The sequence below is a fragment of the Alligator mississippiensis genome, chromosome 6 (genome assembly GCF_030867095.1).
Source record: "Alligator mississippiensis isolate rAllMis1 chromosome 6, rAllMis1, whole genome shotgun sequence".
Taxonomy (NCBI): domain Eukaryota; kingdom Metazoa; phylum Chordata; order Crocodylia; family Alligatoridae; genus Alligator; species Alligator mississippiensis.
The window spans coordinates 41,370,295-41,386,659 of NC_081829.1; the positions used below are offsets into that span (position 1 = coordinate 41,370,295).

Here is a 16,365-nt window from a genome sequence, read left to right on the forward strand (position 1 = left end):
ACTGATATACAGAGTATTACATTCCAAATTCAAGAGCTGCTGCAATATTGTTGAATGTTCACTATGGAGTTACAAAATTCTTACCCCAAATATCATTGACTTGATTCCAATAGGGAATCATGTTTCTAAAAAGTGCACAGTAGAGAATTACATGTCCTATATATTTATCTTTGGCTCATCTTGACCCTTCCTTTTCAGCTTCCTGTTTAGCTCCAGGGTGTCCAAGATGGTTCCTGCCCACAAAGCCCAGGCTGGGAACTTCTGGAGGGGCTGGGAATTTGGGGGTTGGGTGAGCGTTAGTAGGACCTGCTACCAAATTCCAGCATATATCAGGTGTATTGGGGACATATATCAGAAGTGAAAGGGCAAGTGATGGGTGTGTTAATCCAGGGGCTCAGGAACATGTCATAGTTAATACTGACGTCACTGTTGCTGTTCTCCCTGCTCCTGGAGGTAGGTCTAGATCCACCTCCAGCAAAGGAATCTTGTTGTATGGATCTGGCCTGTAAGGAGCCCCTGTGGTCCAGATCCAGTCTGGAAGGGCCAAGGAAGTTTAATGGCCCTGAGCTGAACCTAACTAGTATTGTGTTAAATGCAGCGTATGACATACTTCTCTCATACACTCTTGTGACAACCCGATAGAATTCAAGAGGGCTGCCATGAGGATAATGAACAAAAGAATCAGGGCATTAGCATCTATTCTGAAAATTAAATGAAGTGGCAGGGGAAAGGAAGCAAAGGTCTGGGTTAACCCTATTAGCTCCCTTAAACTTCAGGAGTTCAAGGGTTTCTTGAGTATTTCAGTGTTACCAGCACTACTAGGAAATTTGAAACAAGCTAATCTCTTAGGCTAGGTGCAGACATTACGCTTTTTCTGGTTTAGGTGGTCAGAAGCTGATCAACAGAATGGAAGTTCAGGGCACACAGACTGCTTTAAAAATAGCAGATCCTGGTCTAAGATAGACCTAGATCAATGTAGATTTACTCAATCTAGGTTACTGGTGTCTATCGAACATCAGTGTGGGGTCTGCTCATGAATGAAGGTAGGTCGCTGTCCACTGTTGTCCCAGGGGACTTTGTGAGCCCCTGCTAGTCCTCCCTCATAGGGAGCTGCAGCTCAGCCACTCCAGCTGAGCACCTAGCCATCCCCATCCCCAAGCTCTTTTCTGCCAGCTGCAGATAGGATAGGGGAGCAGGGCTTGTGAGCTGTTGTAGGGAGGTGGTGCCAGCAGCTCCCCTTGTACAGCTGTAGGGCTCCAGTCCCTAGGGAGGGGTGGCAGTCATGCCGTTGCTGCTGCAGTCTGTCAGGGGGTGATTCTAGCACTGAGATCGGGGGCAGAAGCAGGTCCCTGTGTTGAGCTGAGTTGGCAGCAGCCCGTCCCCTGCCCCTGTAAAACAATTATCCTGAGCTGACCAGCCCAGCTGGCAGCAGTTGGCACTAGCAGCAGGCAGGGTTGGGCAAGGGCTCCCCAGGATGCAGCTTCTGTTCCCTCACTGGAATCACCCCCCACTAAGCACTGTAGCTGCAAGGGCATGCATGCCTCCCACCTCTCCAACTGGAGCCCCACAGCTGCACAGGGGGAAGTGGCTTTAGCCAGGAACTCAGAGCTGGCTCAGAGGGGGTGGAAATCCTCTGAACCCTTCCCAACCCACTCCAGTGTGTAGTCCCAGGGCTCAGGACAGAAAAGGGACTCTCAGTGCCCTGCCAACCTGGCCAGGTGCACTGCTGGCACTGCCTCTCAACAACAGCTCATAAGCCTTACTTCCTCCACCTTTGTCCTGCCTGGGGTGAACCTCCGCACCCTTCACCCTGGACAAAGCCCAGAGACCCCATGCCACTGAGTGTGAAAAAAGCATGCTTTCTTCTGCTGGCTGGCTGCAACTGAGAGCTGCCTCACAGATGACAGAGGTGGGGAGACATGTGCCCAACAGCCAGTGAAGGATAGCCCCCATTCTGCTGCTTTTGGTTGCCCTCAGCAATGTCCAACACACTGGGAGGCATGTGGGAGTGCCCTCAGCATTCTGGCCTCAGCCACTGCAGGCATCTGCCTGCTCCCTTCCACCAAAGGGTGAACATGAGTTCTGTTCACTGCTAGTCCAATATATGCATCATAAGCTAAACATGTTCTGTTCATCGCTGTCATAAGGAAGCCCAGTTTGTACTTCCCCAGTCTGGCTGTCTTGCTCCATGCCAGCACAGGTCACAGGTGGATTAATGCACAGGCCAGCTGGGCCCAGGTCCAGGGGACCCCAGAGCCTGAAGGTGGGCATAGAGAGGAAGGGTGGCAGCTTGACATAGACGAAACTGGTGGCTGGCTCAGTTTGGACAGGCCATGGCTGCCAGGTACCAGGCAGGGTGTAGGGCACAGGGTGCAACCAAGCCAGAGCCGTGGGGGTAGCTGGAGCCACTGGCAACTGGAGCCACCAACAGCAGGGAGTGGAGCCTGGCACGGTACATGGCCGGGATCTGCTAGTGGTGGGACAGTCCCAGTGCAGCCAGGTCCTACACATTTGCCGGGCACCTTTGCAGCCAAACTGACCTGCAGTGGCTTGAGGGGTCCCCTGGCGGACTGAGGTACTGTGCCCCCAGTGCCACCCAGCCATGGGACAATGTGCAGGCCCCAGGCTCTGGATCCTGCATGGACCTGTGGGTGGGGGCAGCCACAGCTCCTGCCCTGGGCCTGGGGGGCAGCGTGTTCTTCTCTGGCTTCTGCTCTGGCTGCTGCTTTTGCTGCGCCAGCTGGGGACAGAGTCTGCGACTGTGGGGCAGGGCACAGGTCAGGAGGGAGGACCTGGACTATGGTTAACAGGGCCCAAGCTGTGGTGGGGGGCCCAGGCCTAGGGCCCCAATAAATTTTAATCCACCTCTGGCACTCTGCATTCTTTCCATTCTACCTGTTTTACAAGACCATAGAATGCATGGCTTGTAGTTGTAAGTCCTCTTCTTTGCTGAAAGACTTCCATAGGGTATGGAATACCAAGTTCATCCCTTATATAGAAGTTTAGTTTCATGTAGTTACTAGATTTCCTGACCTAACAGCAAATACAGCATTAAGGGCATTTATACGTGTGCTCCAGGAGTGTTGGGGGGTGGGGGGGTGGGAAAGGGTGTCAAGAGGAGCACTTGAAATAGACTGGTTCTTGGAGCTGATCTAATTAAACAGCCCAGAGTGTCATGTGAATCAGTGTCCCCACGCTAAAAAATGGTGATGGGGGTGCTTTAACTAAAGCTTGTCAAACGAGCTTCAGTTAAAGTGCTCCCGCTGCCATTTTGCAGTGTGCAAATGTTGATACATGTGATGTTGCAGTCTGCTGGAGTACGGTAATTACCATGCTCCAGCAGACTCAATTAATCGAATCTGCTCTGAAACACTGTAATTACAGCACGTTGGAGCAGCCCCGCTGCATGTGTATAGGTGCCCTAGGTGTCTGACAAGATTAGAACAATTTTGGTCAGTCTCACTTGGGGTTGATTCAATTTGTAGCTAGGTAGTCTGAGTCTAGCTTTGGTCATTGTCAATTCTCTTGATTCAGCCCACTAACATGTTAAAAACCCAAAGAGCTACTAGCTCTATCAAAGGGCTCCACAGGGCTACAAATTAGGGGTATGCAAGGCTTCAGACTGTGCTTCGAATCCGGAGAAGCTTTGGATGCTTTTGCATCCGAAGCAGCATGTCCAGATTGAAGTTCTGGCTTCTTTAGGCTTTCTGAAGCAGTTTGGAGCTTCTGAACCATTTCGGAAAAGCTTTGGAGCCGCTTAGGAGAGCTGGCCATAGGTATAATGGGGAAATCGATTAAATATCTATAACTTTGTTGTTTTTTGTCTGATTTGGATGAAACTTGCAGAGATGGTAGCCTCTATTGAGAGCATGATGCATGCCAAGTTTCAAGAAGATTGGTGCAGGGTTTTTGGGGGAACTGCACCCCAAATTCTTGAAAGCAAAACTCATGTCACGTGTATGTGTTACACCATTGGGGGGGGGGTGGTGAAAACTGCAGCACTGGTAGCCCCTGTGGAGACCACAAAGCCTGGGAAGTTTCAAGAAGATACGTCCAGGGGTTTGGGGGAAACTGCACCCCAAATTCCTGAAAGCAAAACTCACGTCATGTGTATGTGGTAAGGCACAGTGGGGTGAAAACTGTAGGGATGGTGGCCCCTGGTTAGGCCACAAAGTCTGCCAAGTTTCAAGAAGATCAGTGCAGGAGTTTGGGGGGAACTGCACCCCAAATTCTTGAAAGCAAAGTTCATGTCACATGTATGAGCTACACCACAGTGGGGTGAAAACTGCAGGGATGGTCACCCCTGCTGAGGCCATGAAGCCTGCCAAGTTTTAAGGTGATAGGTGCAGGGGTTTGGGTGAAACTTCACCTCAAGCTGCTGACAGGCAAAACTCATGACATAGATGACCCTGTGTGTGTTAAGGTGCAGTGGGCTGAAAACTGCAGGGGTGGTGGCCCCTGCTCAGACCACAAAGCCTGCCAAGTTTCAAGGCGATAAGTGCAGCTGCTTCGGCCGGATCGAAGTGGGAACCCGGTCCAGAGCTCTGGATCAGATCGCTGGTATTCGAATCGGCCGGATCTGAAGCCGGATTGAATAGCTGCCTACTCCCACAGGCCTACTACAAATATGGTTGCTATTTACTGTCACATTGGGAAAGCATCTTGCCTAATGAACAATGTTGCCTTCATCCAGGAAGTTCTATTCTTTTATGTGCTTCTCACCCATTAATTTTGAGCCAAATAAAGCTTTCACATGGTATCTGAGAACAGAGCTTCTTTGTTTAAAACTGGCTTAACAAATGCATAATTTAGGTCACATGGTTCTTATCAACAGATGCCTATTTGTTGTCAAAGTTAGCACAGAATTGGAAAGGAAGGGTAGGACAATCTTGCATCTCTTAGGGGTCAAGTGTCTGGAGAGTAGGGACTAGATAGAACTGGTCTAAATTAGCACTGCCCTCTATTGTTGACAAATAAGTACTGTCCTAATTAAGGTGTACAGGTATTAACTCTCGAGGTGGGGAGAAGTGGCTTATATGTATATTTGAGAATGAAGTGGATTAAGAGGTGCATATATAAGGTTCTTCTAAGCTGTCTTCACAGTTCTGCAACAGAGATCTGCCTTACAAAGAGGCTGAAAGAAAGTTGTAAATAAGTGCGTTCAAAGTTTGATCACACCAACTGTCTCCACAGCTTAGACACCTGGCAGCAATTATTTTTTGAGGCCCTGTCTTGCTCTGACTTTAGTCTATGGAAGATGCACATGTTCACTTCAATGGGAGTAGAGACAAGCCCAATATTTTTATAAGAAAGCATTCCCCCACTCTGGAGTGTTCAGTGAAAATGACAGAACCCAAAAGTAAGAAATCAAAACTAAAAGGTGCTTTAGTATATTTTAATTCTATACTTGATTTTAAATTACACATCAACACAAAGGGTGATCTGAAGCAAAGCTTTGGGTCTAAGCAGACCCTCCCAAGTGGGGTGGGTCACACCTTGGGTATAGAGCCAGTTTTAGACATAAATGCTGTAGTTAAACCATAATGTTTAGTTCTGAGTACCTACTGCCTTTGGGACAACTCAAATTGAAATGCATACTTTGTGGCTTGGTACAATATATTTTATGGCCCTGCAGGACTCAAACCTGCAGTAGTTTTGAGTAAAATGAATATTCTGTTCTAACATATGTGCATTTCACAAATATGTACTGACTCATTATCAAAACACCACTGAGGTTGAAAAATATTATTTGGTCCATTTAAAACAGGATAGCAAATGCTGGCAGATTAGATATTTGCCTAATGCCACAGAAGGAACAGATGTAGTACAACTGGGAATAAAACTCACATGTTCCTGGTACCCAATCTTGTGATTTGGTTTGTAGATTGGTTCCCTAAGTAAAGCAGTGATTTTCAACCAGAGTGCCTTGTCATCCTGGGCGATATAAACCTTTTAAGGATGCTAGTGTGTCATCCAATATTAGCACTGTTAGGTATACAAACACCTACACATGACTGACAAGATAAACTTAGAGATTTCAAATAGGAATCCATAGTGGCAAAAACTTGCTGACCAGTTGTGGTCTCTCTGAGTTCTTTGCAACAGAAGAATTTCTCTATTATTTTTTTCATAGTAAAAAAAAAAAATGAAAGCTAAGAGTTGGCATTTTCTGAGGAGGGCCTTGAGTCTATAAAGGTTGAGAACTATTGATGTAAAAAAATGTAGATCATCTTAGATGTCAGGTGCTATTACTACATATTAATAACTTTAATTTCTATGCTTATAGACCGTATGACCTAACACAAGACAACTTGACATGTAGAGCATAGATGCTTATAGCATTCTTAAAGCCAGATCCAATTAAACAATCTGAACAAAAATGGAGGCACTCAAATAATTAGTCACTTTTGAGAATCTTGACTATAATGCCCAGAGTAACGCTACCTTTGAAGATTTTCTAAGTTAATATATACCTCTATATTAACCTGTGTTACATAGCAGAAGATAAGGAGGTACCTCTTTATGTAGCAATAGGAAGTATTCTATTAAACAGTATTGCGCTTGATTATCACAACAGGTTTTCTGATTTTAAAAGTGGGTACAAAAACTCAAAATGTAAGAGCCTCAGAAACCTTCTCTAAATGTTTGAGGAAAGCAATGCTAAAACAAACCTCTTCTCTTTCACAGGTCTCGAGTGAAAAAAAATACCTTTTTTACCACTCCTGTGGTTGCTACAATGGTCTCTGCTCCTTCTACAGTCTTGTTTGCCACTGTATTCACACTGGCCACCACAGCTTCACCCACAACATTGGCCTGCTCTTTGGTCTTCTCAGCAACTAGTGATCAACAAAAAGTCAACAAAAGGCTAGTGAGCTAAGTTAAAAATCAGTTTTCAATTAATTAGGTTTGACTAAGCCTATGATTGCTCTGAAATAATAGCAGAATTTAGCTCAACACTCTTCCTAATCTGGACTTTTATAATCTAGTCTGCATAGAGACCCTTTGATTTTAAAGTACAAGGGGGCTCATTCTCACCTAGACTGCTTAGCTCAAGAATAGGCAGGTATTGAAACTTAGCAGTCTTCAGTGGGCCAGAGCATTAGTACAAAAGAGGCTCTGTATATAGTAGTCTGCAGTGTACCAGACATCTTCAATCCAACCTTTTCTCAGTTCCTGTCATGAAAATGTCAGATTGTAGTTTTTTCAACCAGCTTTGCTTATGAAACATTTTTGTCCATTCACCAGTACTGAAAATGCAACATCCTGCAGCATTATCCAGTGCCATATAGAAAGCATCTTTGATTATCTCATAAGCAGAACCAATCCCCATTCTCTGACAGGCTCTAGAAGTAAATGAAGCATCCTGTAAACCATGCATGTTTGTTAATTTTTACACAGGTAAGAATTATGGCCTTATCAGTAATACATGGTTGTACATATTGATTTATACAAACCTGTAGAAGTTGAGCTCTTACCTGAACTCACACTCTGTACTACACCTTCCTTGGTTTTGGTGCCTGTAAAAGGAAACATAGAACCCTATGATCATCAATATTATCCCATATGGTTCTTACAAGCAGACTACTTTCTCTTCTCTTCTGGTACGGTGGTTCTGAGCTGTTGCTGTTGAAATATATTTGAAACAGCTGCAGAGCTCTGAAGTAGCTCTTCAATGGGAATAGTGGTAGGATTACTCCAATAAATGTTAATGTGCATTGATTTGAAGATGTTTCCACCTGAAAAGGATTGATTATTTAAGTGCCAAGTAAGAAACAATCTCCCTGATATTTTTTTCAAATTAAGAACTAGCTTTTATACATTGTAGGCAGATCAATCACAATTATTGAAAAGAAATAAATATAATTTCCTTTTTCATGTTTTCAAATATGACTTTGATCTGAAGTTAGCATTATCTGTGGCACACCCTATTTTATAGGGTCTATACAGTTCTATACAGTGAACTGGGATTTTGTCACATAGGAGTAGGTTTGGAGAAACCCAGAGTTAGATTCACAAAGGACTGAAGCTACATATACATATACCATATTTACTCAAATAAAGATGACCCTGATTTTAAGATGACCCTCCCCATAATTAGATTATATATGTGGAAAATGTATAAATTTGGTATAATTTTTCAGGTATAGAATCTAATTGGATGTTTGTCTTGAATTTGGCCTCCTCTCAGTGCTACACCAAGGAAAATAAATCTGGCAGATCTGGTAGGTCCTTTGCCCCCTACAGCTTCTTCCCCCTGCAGCTCCTTTCACTCTCCTAAATGCCAGACCCTGCTTTCCCTGAGCACATGGAAGTGAGAAACAAATTTAAAAAAACTGACCTTGAATTAAATATACCTGTAGTTATTTGCATATAGTACCCATAGACTAGTTCATCCAAAATTTATGCATTTGACTTTTAAAAACTGCTGCAAGCTTTAGCACAGGTACTTCATAAATACATTTTTAAGCAGCACTTGTATACCTACTTATATATAGTATAAACTATCTTTTTTTTTCCTTTGTCACACCATTGATTGAAATTAACAGCAGAGGCTGCCACCTCACTTAAAAGTGATGCCTTCCTGTGCCCTTCTACCACAACTCCCTAAGCCACTTGAACATAGACCCAGCAAACTATTCATGATATTCCTTGATAGTTGATTTTCTTTACTGGGCATATACTGTTTCAGCAGCAGTTCAAAGATAAATGACAATGTATTTAATGAGGTTTCCTTGTATACAAGTGCAAAATGAGGTGCTTTTCCCCCCATGCTGACTGGGGGGAAAAGCTGCATCTTGTATTCAAGTAAATGTGATGTGCATATTTCCTGTGCTAAACACTGGTGCCCTCAAGCATACCACTTCACTTTGAACTTGGAAAGAGCACAGGCATGTCCAAATGGCATGCAGGTAAGTTAATTAGTATGAAAGTAGGCTTACCAGAACTGTCATTAAGCAAATCCAAATTAGTCTGCCTAAAGCACCATGCATCAGTCTTATCTGTTCTGAGCAACTTGATACCTGTCTCATGCCTAATTCTTGTCAGGATCCACAAATTAGGTGATTCTCTGCTTATATTTCCTGCAGGCTTTGATTCAATATGTATTTTCTGAGCAAGCCTAATTAATGATTCAGATTTTTCACAAAAACCCTTAATGAAGATGATACTGTTTTATCCACTTAGTGAATAGAGCACTTGGCCAGAATGTGGAAGACCTGGGTTACATTTCCTTTTCTCCATAAGAGAATTCAAAGTCTTCCCTCCCAGGAGAGTGTCCAAACCTTGAAGATGCAGGCTCCTGTGGTGTTATTTGAAACCCACTTATCCCCTCCTGATGAACTTGCTGCATGTCTGCATGGAGTAAATAAAGATTAAGGATTAAAAATAAATTGGGCTAGAAAGACGAGGGCATGACACTGTTGCTTAGTGATGGGTCACTCATCTGGGAAGGGGGAGATCTGGATCTCTGTCACTGAATCACTGACTACTTTAATATAAAATAGTGAAATACTCTTCAGTACAATGACTAGTTTAGAACATGAGTGCTTGAACCATTAGGTGAGATTCTTGCTTGGTCTGCCTGGACATATAATCCTTTACTCATTCCATGCTAAACAGAACTCCCTCAACAAGACAGGCAGAATGCTCCCTCTCCAAAAAAGCTATAGCCTGGTGACTAGGGTACTCTCCTAAGACAGGAGAAAGGTGGGTATGGCTGCCCTCTTGTAGAAAAGGGGATTTAATCCAGGTCTCCCACATTCTGGGTGAATTCTGAAACCACTGAAGTATTACATAAAAGGGAACACTATCATGTTCTCTTGTTATTACACATTGAGCACATCTACCAGATCAGGTAAACCTGTCAGCCTAAGTGACATGGCTGGAAATTGTCCTGGTTTGTGAATGAGCTATGTGCCAAGCTGTTCAGCACTGTAGAGACTGTAGTATTTTTGCACATCTCAGAAACACACCTTTTGGCACCTAGGGTGTTGTAATTTTTAAAACTGGAGTGTCTGTGGTTATTATGTGCCTCCAGGCTGAGCTGAATGCTAAGCAAGGGTTTTGAAAATTGTGGTTTTGGCCTTGGGAGCCTAAAAGGGGAATTAGGTGAAATTTACAGATATAATTCCTTTTGTGGATCTAACCCAAAGTCTTTCTGAGGTTTCACTCTGAGACTGCCACGCACTGTAATGGTAGTGGTAAGGCTGCAGGTATTTCTAAGTACAATTTTAAATATGTATGGCATGAATTCTTAAATAGTTACTTAGTTGCCCAGTCCTGTGAGGTGCTAAAGTGAATGTAAGTTAGGGGCACTTGGCATCTTGCAGAACTGGCCCCTACAGAATGAAATTACAGACTGTACTGACCCCGTTGTACCTGGGTGCTGCAGCATGTTATGTCAGATCACTTGCTGGTTGGAAGCCCCTGCAGTGGCTCTGTTAAAAAGTGGCATCGGCAGCCTCTTGTGAAAGGCACAGTGCAGACTGGGGAGAGAGCAAGGAGAACAGTGACAGGCCAGGAAGCAGAAAGCAGAGCAGCAGATCAGGCAGGGAAGGGGGGTCACAGTGCCACTCTAGGACTGTGCAGGGACTAGCTTGTGGCATACCTGCCAAAAAGGTTAGCCCCCACTGTATTAACATATCCAGAAGGCATATTGCAGTAGTCTCCTATATAACAGCAATTAGCAGAATTGCAAACAAACTATGACTGCATGGTATGAATCCCAAAAGTCATTAACAAAGTCCCCACATATGCACAGTGCACTAAGTCCTAGTTTCATGGTTGGTAGGGTCAGAAGGGACCTGAGCAGATCATCAAGTCCGACCCCCTGCCATAGGCAGGAAAGAATGCTGGGGTCAAATGACCTCGGCAAGGTGTCTATCTAGCCTCCTTTTGAAGACCCCCAAGGTAGGAGCGAGCACCACTTCCCTTGGAAGATGGTTCCAGATCCTAGCTACCCTGACTGTGAAGTAGTGCTTTCTGATGACTAGCCTGAACCTACTCTCAGTCAACTTGTGGCCGTTATTCCTAGTTACTCCTGGTAGTGCTCGGCGGAACAGAGACTTTCCCATTCCCCGCTATTTATATGTAACCCTGCTTTCATGTTCATTGTTCCTACAAGTGCCCATCTAGCTAGGCTATCCCTTTCCAATATAAACCAGTTTTAATACTTAATATAATCTAGAACCACTCCTTGCACCAGGCACAGCTATTTATTTCCTGTCCTGCTTTGTTGTTGCTTCAATATCCAAAGAACAGTTTGCTAGGAAAGCAAGTTGCTTAATTAGCTTTCTTAAATTTATGTATTAGGATTGTTGTGTTTTTGTATGTTCTTTTCTTTTAATTTTTCAGTAAACATATCAATCCAGACAAGAATTTTAATTAGTTTTTCTTCTGTCATACATCTGATTTTTGCTAGAACTCCTATTTGACTGAAAGGAACAAGGATTTGTACATATCTATGAATTTTAAAAATCTTATTGTATAATGGGAAATAATGAGAGGAGAGAGCTTGGCAAAAGAAAAAATTCTAAGTGCATTTCATGAAAGAAGCAGAAGTGACAGCAGCAAGGATTCACTGCAGTTTGTAGCAGTATGGATTTTTAAAAATAATTTTCTCAAGACCACACCCAATGACTCAGACGTCAACATTCATAATGTGCTGCCTGTAGTCTGACCTTCCAGCACAACACTTGCCTGCAAGCAACAGCTAGTGAACTGAAGAGCATTCAGTGTATACTTACATGTTCCTACCATCCCTGTCTCTGCTGGAAAAGGGAATAAAACCTATGCTTTACAAGATGTTAATGAGCTTTGTTTTGTAAATAGTTATAGTATAGTGATAGTGTAGAACTGCGTAATAGGAACAGGCATGTACAAAAACAACAAAACAGGATGGGGTATATACTACTTATGTTTGAGACATTTGCAGTCTCCTTATCCATAAAGGGTATCTCCTGACTGATGTATGAAGTCACTCTTTGTTAAGATCTGGATCTTATTTTTTCTTTTTCATTGCCTACTGAATGTGATGATGATGATGATCTTTCCTGGTATTTCTCAGCACCTGACAAACAGTACTGCATCAGATTTGCCACTGGTGTAAACTGGTATAGCGCCACTGACTTCAGTAGATTTTATGCCGGTTTACACCAGCGAACAATCTGGAACAGTGAGTTAGCTGCTGTTTATGCCATGACTGTGGAGGAATCTGCAGCAACCATCATCTCAATAATAGCTGCAGCACGGACAGGTGGACTTGTGCTTCTCCTTTTGAAAATGCTATATAATCTTTCATTTGCCCCTTGGATAGCTATCATAGAATGGCTGTCCCTAATGGAAACACCTATGGCTGATGCCTCAACCTAAAACCGCACTGCAGTATTATCACAGGCTAGCAATCACCCAAGCACTAGTGTAGATTATGACACTGAAACTTTCTGGCCTAGTGATGTGAGTGAAGATGCCAAGTGGACCATGACAACACTGTAGACTCCAGGAAGGTGTATCCTGTAGTAGATCTTGCCAGACTGCCAATTTTACCTCATGTTCCAGTGACACATCAGTATTGATACTGGCACTTGGCTAACTGGAAATCTTAGGGATGTGGTGGCTTTTGATTAATCAGACCAAAGTAATGTTAAAAATATAGTTCAAATAAAGGAGCCTTGAACCTCTTCCATCCACCGTCTTGGTTTTTTTTAATTTCTTTTGGTTTGGGGCCTCTCCCCTGATATCTGGAAAAGACCTCAATATTCCTGAGTGGTTCCAACTACACAAGAGCTGCCTTCTTTCCTCATTAAGCTTTTAAAGTTCCTTTATACAATGTGTCTTAAAACAGTGAAGTTGTTTTTAGGTTATATGGAGAGAATGAGTTTCATTGGGTGTCATGATAACTATCCCAAAGGGTAAACAGCAAGGGAAGGTGCTTTGGCTTGCAGATTGTGACTGCATCCATTATAATAGGGGAAAGGAATGTACCTCTTCTGTTTGTTTGAACCAAATCATCATTTGGCTTTTAACAACCCCATTCTGTGAAGTCTTTGACCCCTATGAAAAGGGCTGAACATTTTCTGGCATGCAGTAGGCCCCAAGCACCATTTAGGAGAGGATCAGACCATGAATCAGCATCATGAAAAAGATGGAAAGCACTTTATAATCCTGATTAAACTACCTGATGTGAGTTTAAAAATTACCCATGAGCCTCAAAGTTGGTCTCTAACGTGATTTTTATTCAGCAATTTAACTTTAAAAGAAGGCATTAAAATTGTTGAAAAGATTAGACATAAGATCATGCCAGAATATTCTACAGATAATATGACTGGAAAAAATGAAATGACAGTCAAAGGCTGGAGATGTTAAAACTCTTTGGAAGAGATACTTATCAAAAATTTGAATGTTCGTGTTTGACCTTGCTCGTATTGCCTAGAAATGAGCAATAGGGTACAAGAACAATCTGAGCATTTGGCAGTTAGGTGTGAGATTAACAAATCACTGTTTTTAGTTATTTTTAAAGGTCTTTTAAAGGATTCTGCAGTGCTGAATTTCAGATCCAAATTAAAATGTGTACTAGATATATACTGTAAAGGGTGGGATCCACTGTACCTTGTCAGTAGATTGCTGTATAAAACTGGAAATTAAGATGTGGCCAGATTGCTACAAATAAAGTTTTTATTTCTGCTGCAGTTTGAAAATGCATATCTCAAGCTCTATAAATACAGCAATGATACTCTGTGGATAATGCAGTGTTAACAGCAGGAAGAAGTTGTATGTAAACTTTCCTATTTAAAAATCATAGTTTAGCAACAGCCAGCAAATAAATAGCAACCATCATTTTCTGAGTATGACATGGGAAAGCAATCTTACAAAAACAGTGCTATATTTTAGTTCACTGGTTTTCTCTGGCATCAGGATTACATGCATAATCACCGGATGGTGTAGTTATCAGATTTCAAGGACAACTTTCAAATGGTTGGTGTGAGGTTAATGGAAACAGAGAGAATTCATTATGCCAGAAATGTTTCTAAGGAACAGCCCATGCTGTTATGTAGCACCTAGCCATTGAGCAACATAGATTTAGAGGAGTTTGAGTTTTGTCCCTCTTGGAAAGGCAGCTGATGGATGGATGTGAGTCTGGAAAATGGAAAGAGAGCTCAGAGCTTATAGAGGAGGATGCCAGAAACAAACTGTGTGGTGGTGGTGCTGGAAACAAACATTCCTACTAGCCTAATTTAACATGAGCCATCACATCTGCAGTCACTGCACTTCTAATTGGTTGAAGGTGAAATTGAGATTGTGATCCACCCTGAAAGCAAACAGTGAATAATAATCATAACATATATCTTCCATCTGAGGATCTTGGTGCCTTTTGGACACTAAATGCATTTGCACTTGGCAACTCTCCCTTTGAAGTAAGTGTAACTCACTATCTCTGCTTTACAGATGAGGAAACAGGCATGGAAAGGTTCTGACAGCCCAGAGTTAGGCACTGAGTGTATCTGTGCTGGGGATGGGGTTCAGCCCTCCAGCTAGCCAGTTCTAAGCTTTACCTGTGCAACATTCTTCAAGATAAGATGAGGCATTTCATGCTCAATCAAGTATTAAAAATAAGTGTCTCTTACCTACATACATCACACCCTCTTTAGTCTTCTCTGCGGCTTCAGTCACTCCCTGTTTCGTCTTTTCTGCAGCAGCTACCACACCTTCTTTTGCAATGGAGAAACCTTTCTTAAAGACATCCATTCTTCCTTGATTATTTTGATACTATCTGCAGAATTTGACTGAGGAATAGTGGTAAAAAGGCACCTCAGGACACTGCACAATGCAATCTCAATGGCTGTTTAATTTTTCCCTCTCTGTCTCTCGCTATCTTTTGCTCTTATTCCTCTGCTGGACAAAGGCAGAGTGGTGAACTACGCAGCCTGTGCTGGCTCTTATTGATGAGATGCAGTGCAGTGTAGCCAATGCCTGTGAATAACTGATACTGAAATATTAATGATATGGGTCTGCTTGGTAAGGTTTAGGAAGGGAAGGGAAGGAAGAGGGAGGGTGGGAGGAGAAGGTAGGTGAGGATTTTTGGAAAAAGTCCAGATTGTTAAAGCTTTTAAGATCTGCTGCAGTGCTCTCACTTAAGGATGCTCTGCGGATGCTTTTGTCTGGAAAAAGAGGTTTTAGCAGCTAAACTCTAAAGCACTGGAGTTCTGAAAGAACTCTCTGAGATCATGGGGGGTAGAGTAAAGGGGAGTTCTTGAGGGTTACTGGAAGCTGGCAAACAGGTACAGCAGGTAGCCTTTTAAAATCAGCAAATGGGGTCTGGTTTCTTTTGCTTGCAGTTACCAGAACTCATACAGAACAGAGGTTGACAAGAACATCCCAATGTATTGAACTCTAACAGAAAGAAAGAATGAGAACCTTTAGCAAAAAGCTGAATGCACAACTAAAGGGAGTTGTAATGTTTACTTAAGTTAGGAAATTTTAAAGTTAGCATCACGAGGCACTTAATGCAAATTAGGGATTTTTCTTTGCCTGGACATCATGTTACAATCATTTGCCTTTGAAAACTCACATTAATTTGGGGGTGGAAATCCTGTTTGCTACTGGTCTTTGTGTTGCTATAACACATGGCTTAGTTGCTGCAGAATGATACAACATTTTATACAGGCATCATCGCTTGTGTCAAGAATCTGTGTTGCAGGGTATTGTGGGGAAATCAAACCTTTGAGCTGACACGGGACTGTGGAAATCTTTTAGGTTACCTATCATACCTATCCAGAATTAAGGCCTCAGTTCAGCAGAACACAAAGCATTTTCTTAATTTTATGCAAACCAGAACTATTCAAGTACTCTACTAATGTACTAGGTTGCTTTGCTGAAACAGGTCTTAAGTACTGAGTGGTATAAATAGCGATTGTCTTCCTGAGCAATTGAAATTCTCAGGACTAGCTTTGACAGCAATCTTTATGCTATTTCCTAATGTCATCCATAGCATTGACTATGTGGTCATATAAAAAGTTGACAAGATCATTTTTATTATTGTCTTGTATATTACAATTATGTATGCGCATGCATGATTGGGTTTTTTTTCCATCTTCCATTGGAGAACTGGAAAAGAATAGTGATCTGGAAAACATTACAACATCATCTTTTATCTTTTATTTCTAAGAGGTTCTTGATGATAACACAGAAGGGAATTTGTATTTGCATTGAGAAGATTCAGACCTCTGATAGATTGTAAGCGCATCAATCATTAAACATTTAATAAAAGAAAAATAGGAGAAATTGTTATGCCTCAGCTCTGTATTCTTGGGCAACCCTGGCACAGGATGCAGTCTGTTTGACTCACAAAGGACTCACCCCCTCCCTCCC

The 16,365-nt window shown here is 42.6% G+C and overlaps 1 protein-coding gene across 1 annotated transcript in view; it reads right to left on the reverse strand.

Annotated features, from left to right (window-relative positions):
- Nucleotides 1–14,964, reverse strand: part of SNCG (synuclein gamma) — a 32,267-nt gene extending 17,303 nt beyond the window's left edge. Inside the window, exons 1-3 of the mRNA XM_019497064.2 lie at nt 14,622–14,964; nt 7,476–7,517; nt 6,709–6,836 (exon numbers count right to left, since the gene is read on the reverse strand). Coding sequence (XP_019352609.1) covers nt 6,709–6,836; nt 7,476–7,517; nt 14,622–14,742 — 291 coding nt within the window. The 5' untranslated portion in view covers nt 14,743–14,964. The remainder of the gene's footprint in view (nt 1–6,708; nt 6,837–7,475; nt 7,518–14,621) is intronic.
- Nucleotides 14,965–16,365: the final 1,401 nt, after the last annotated feature.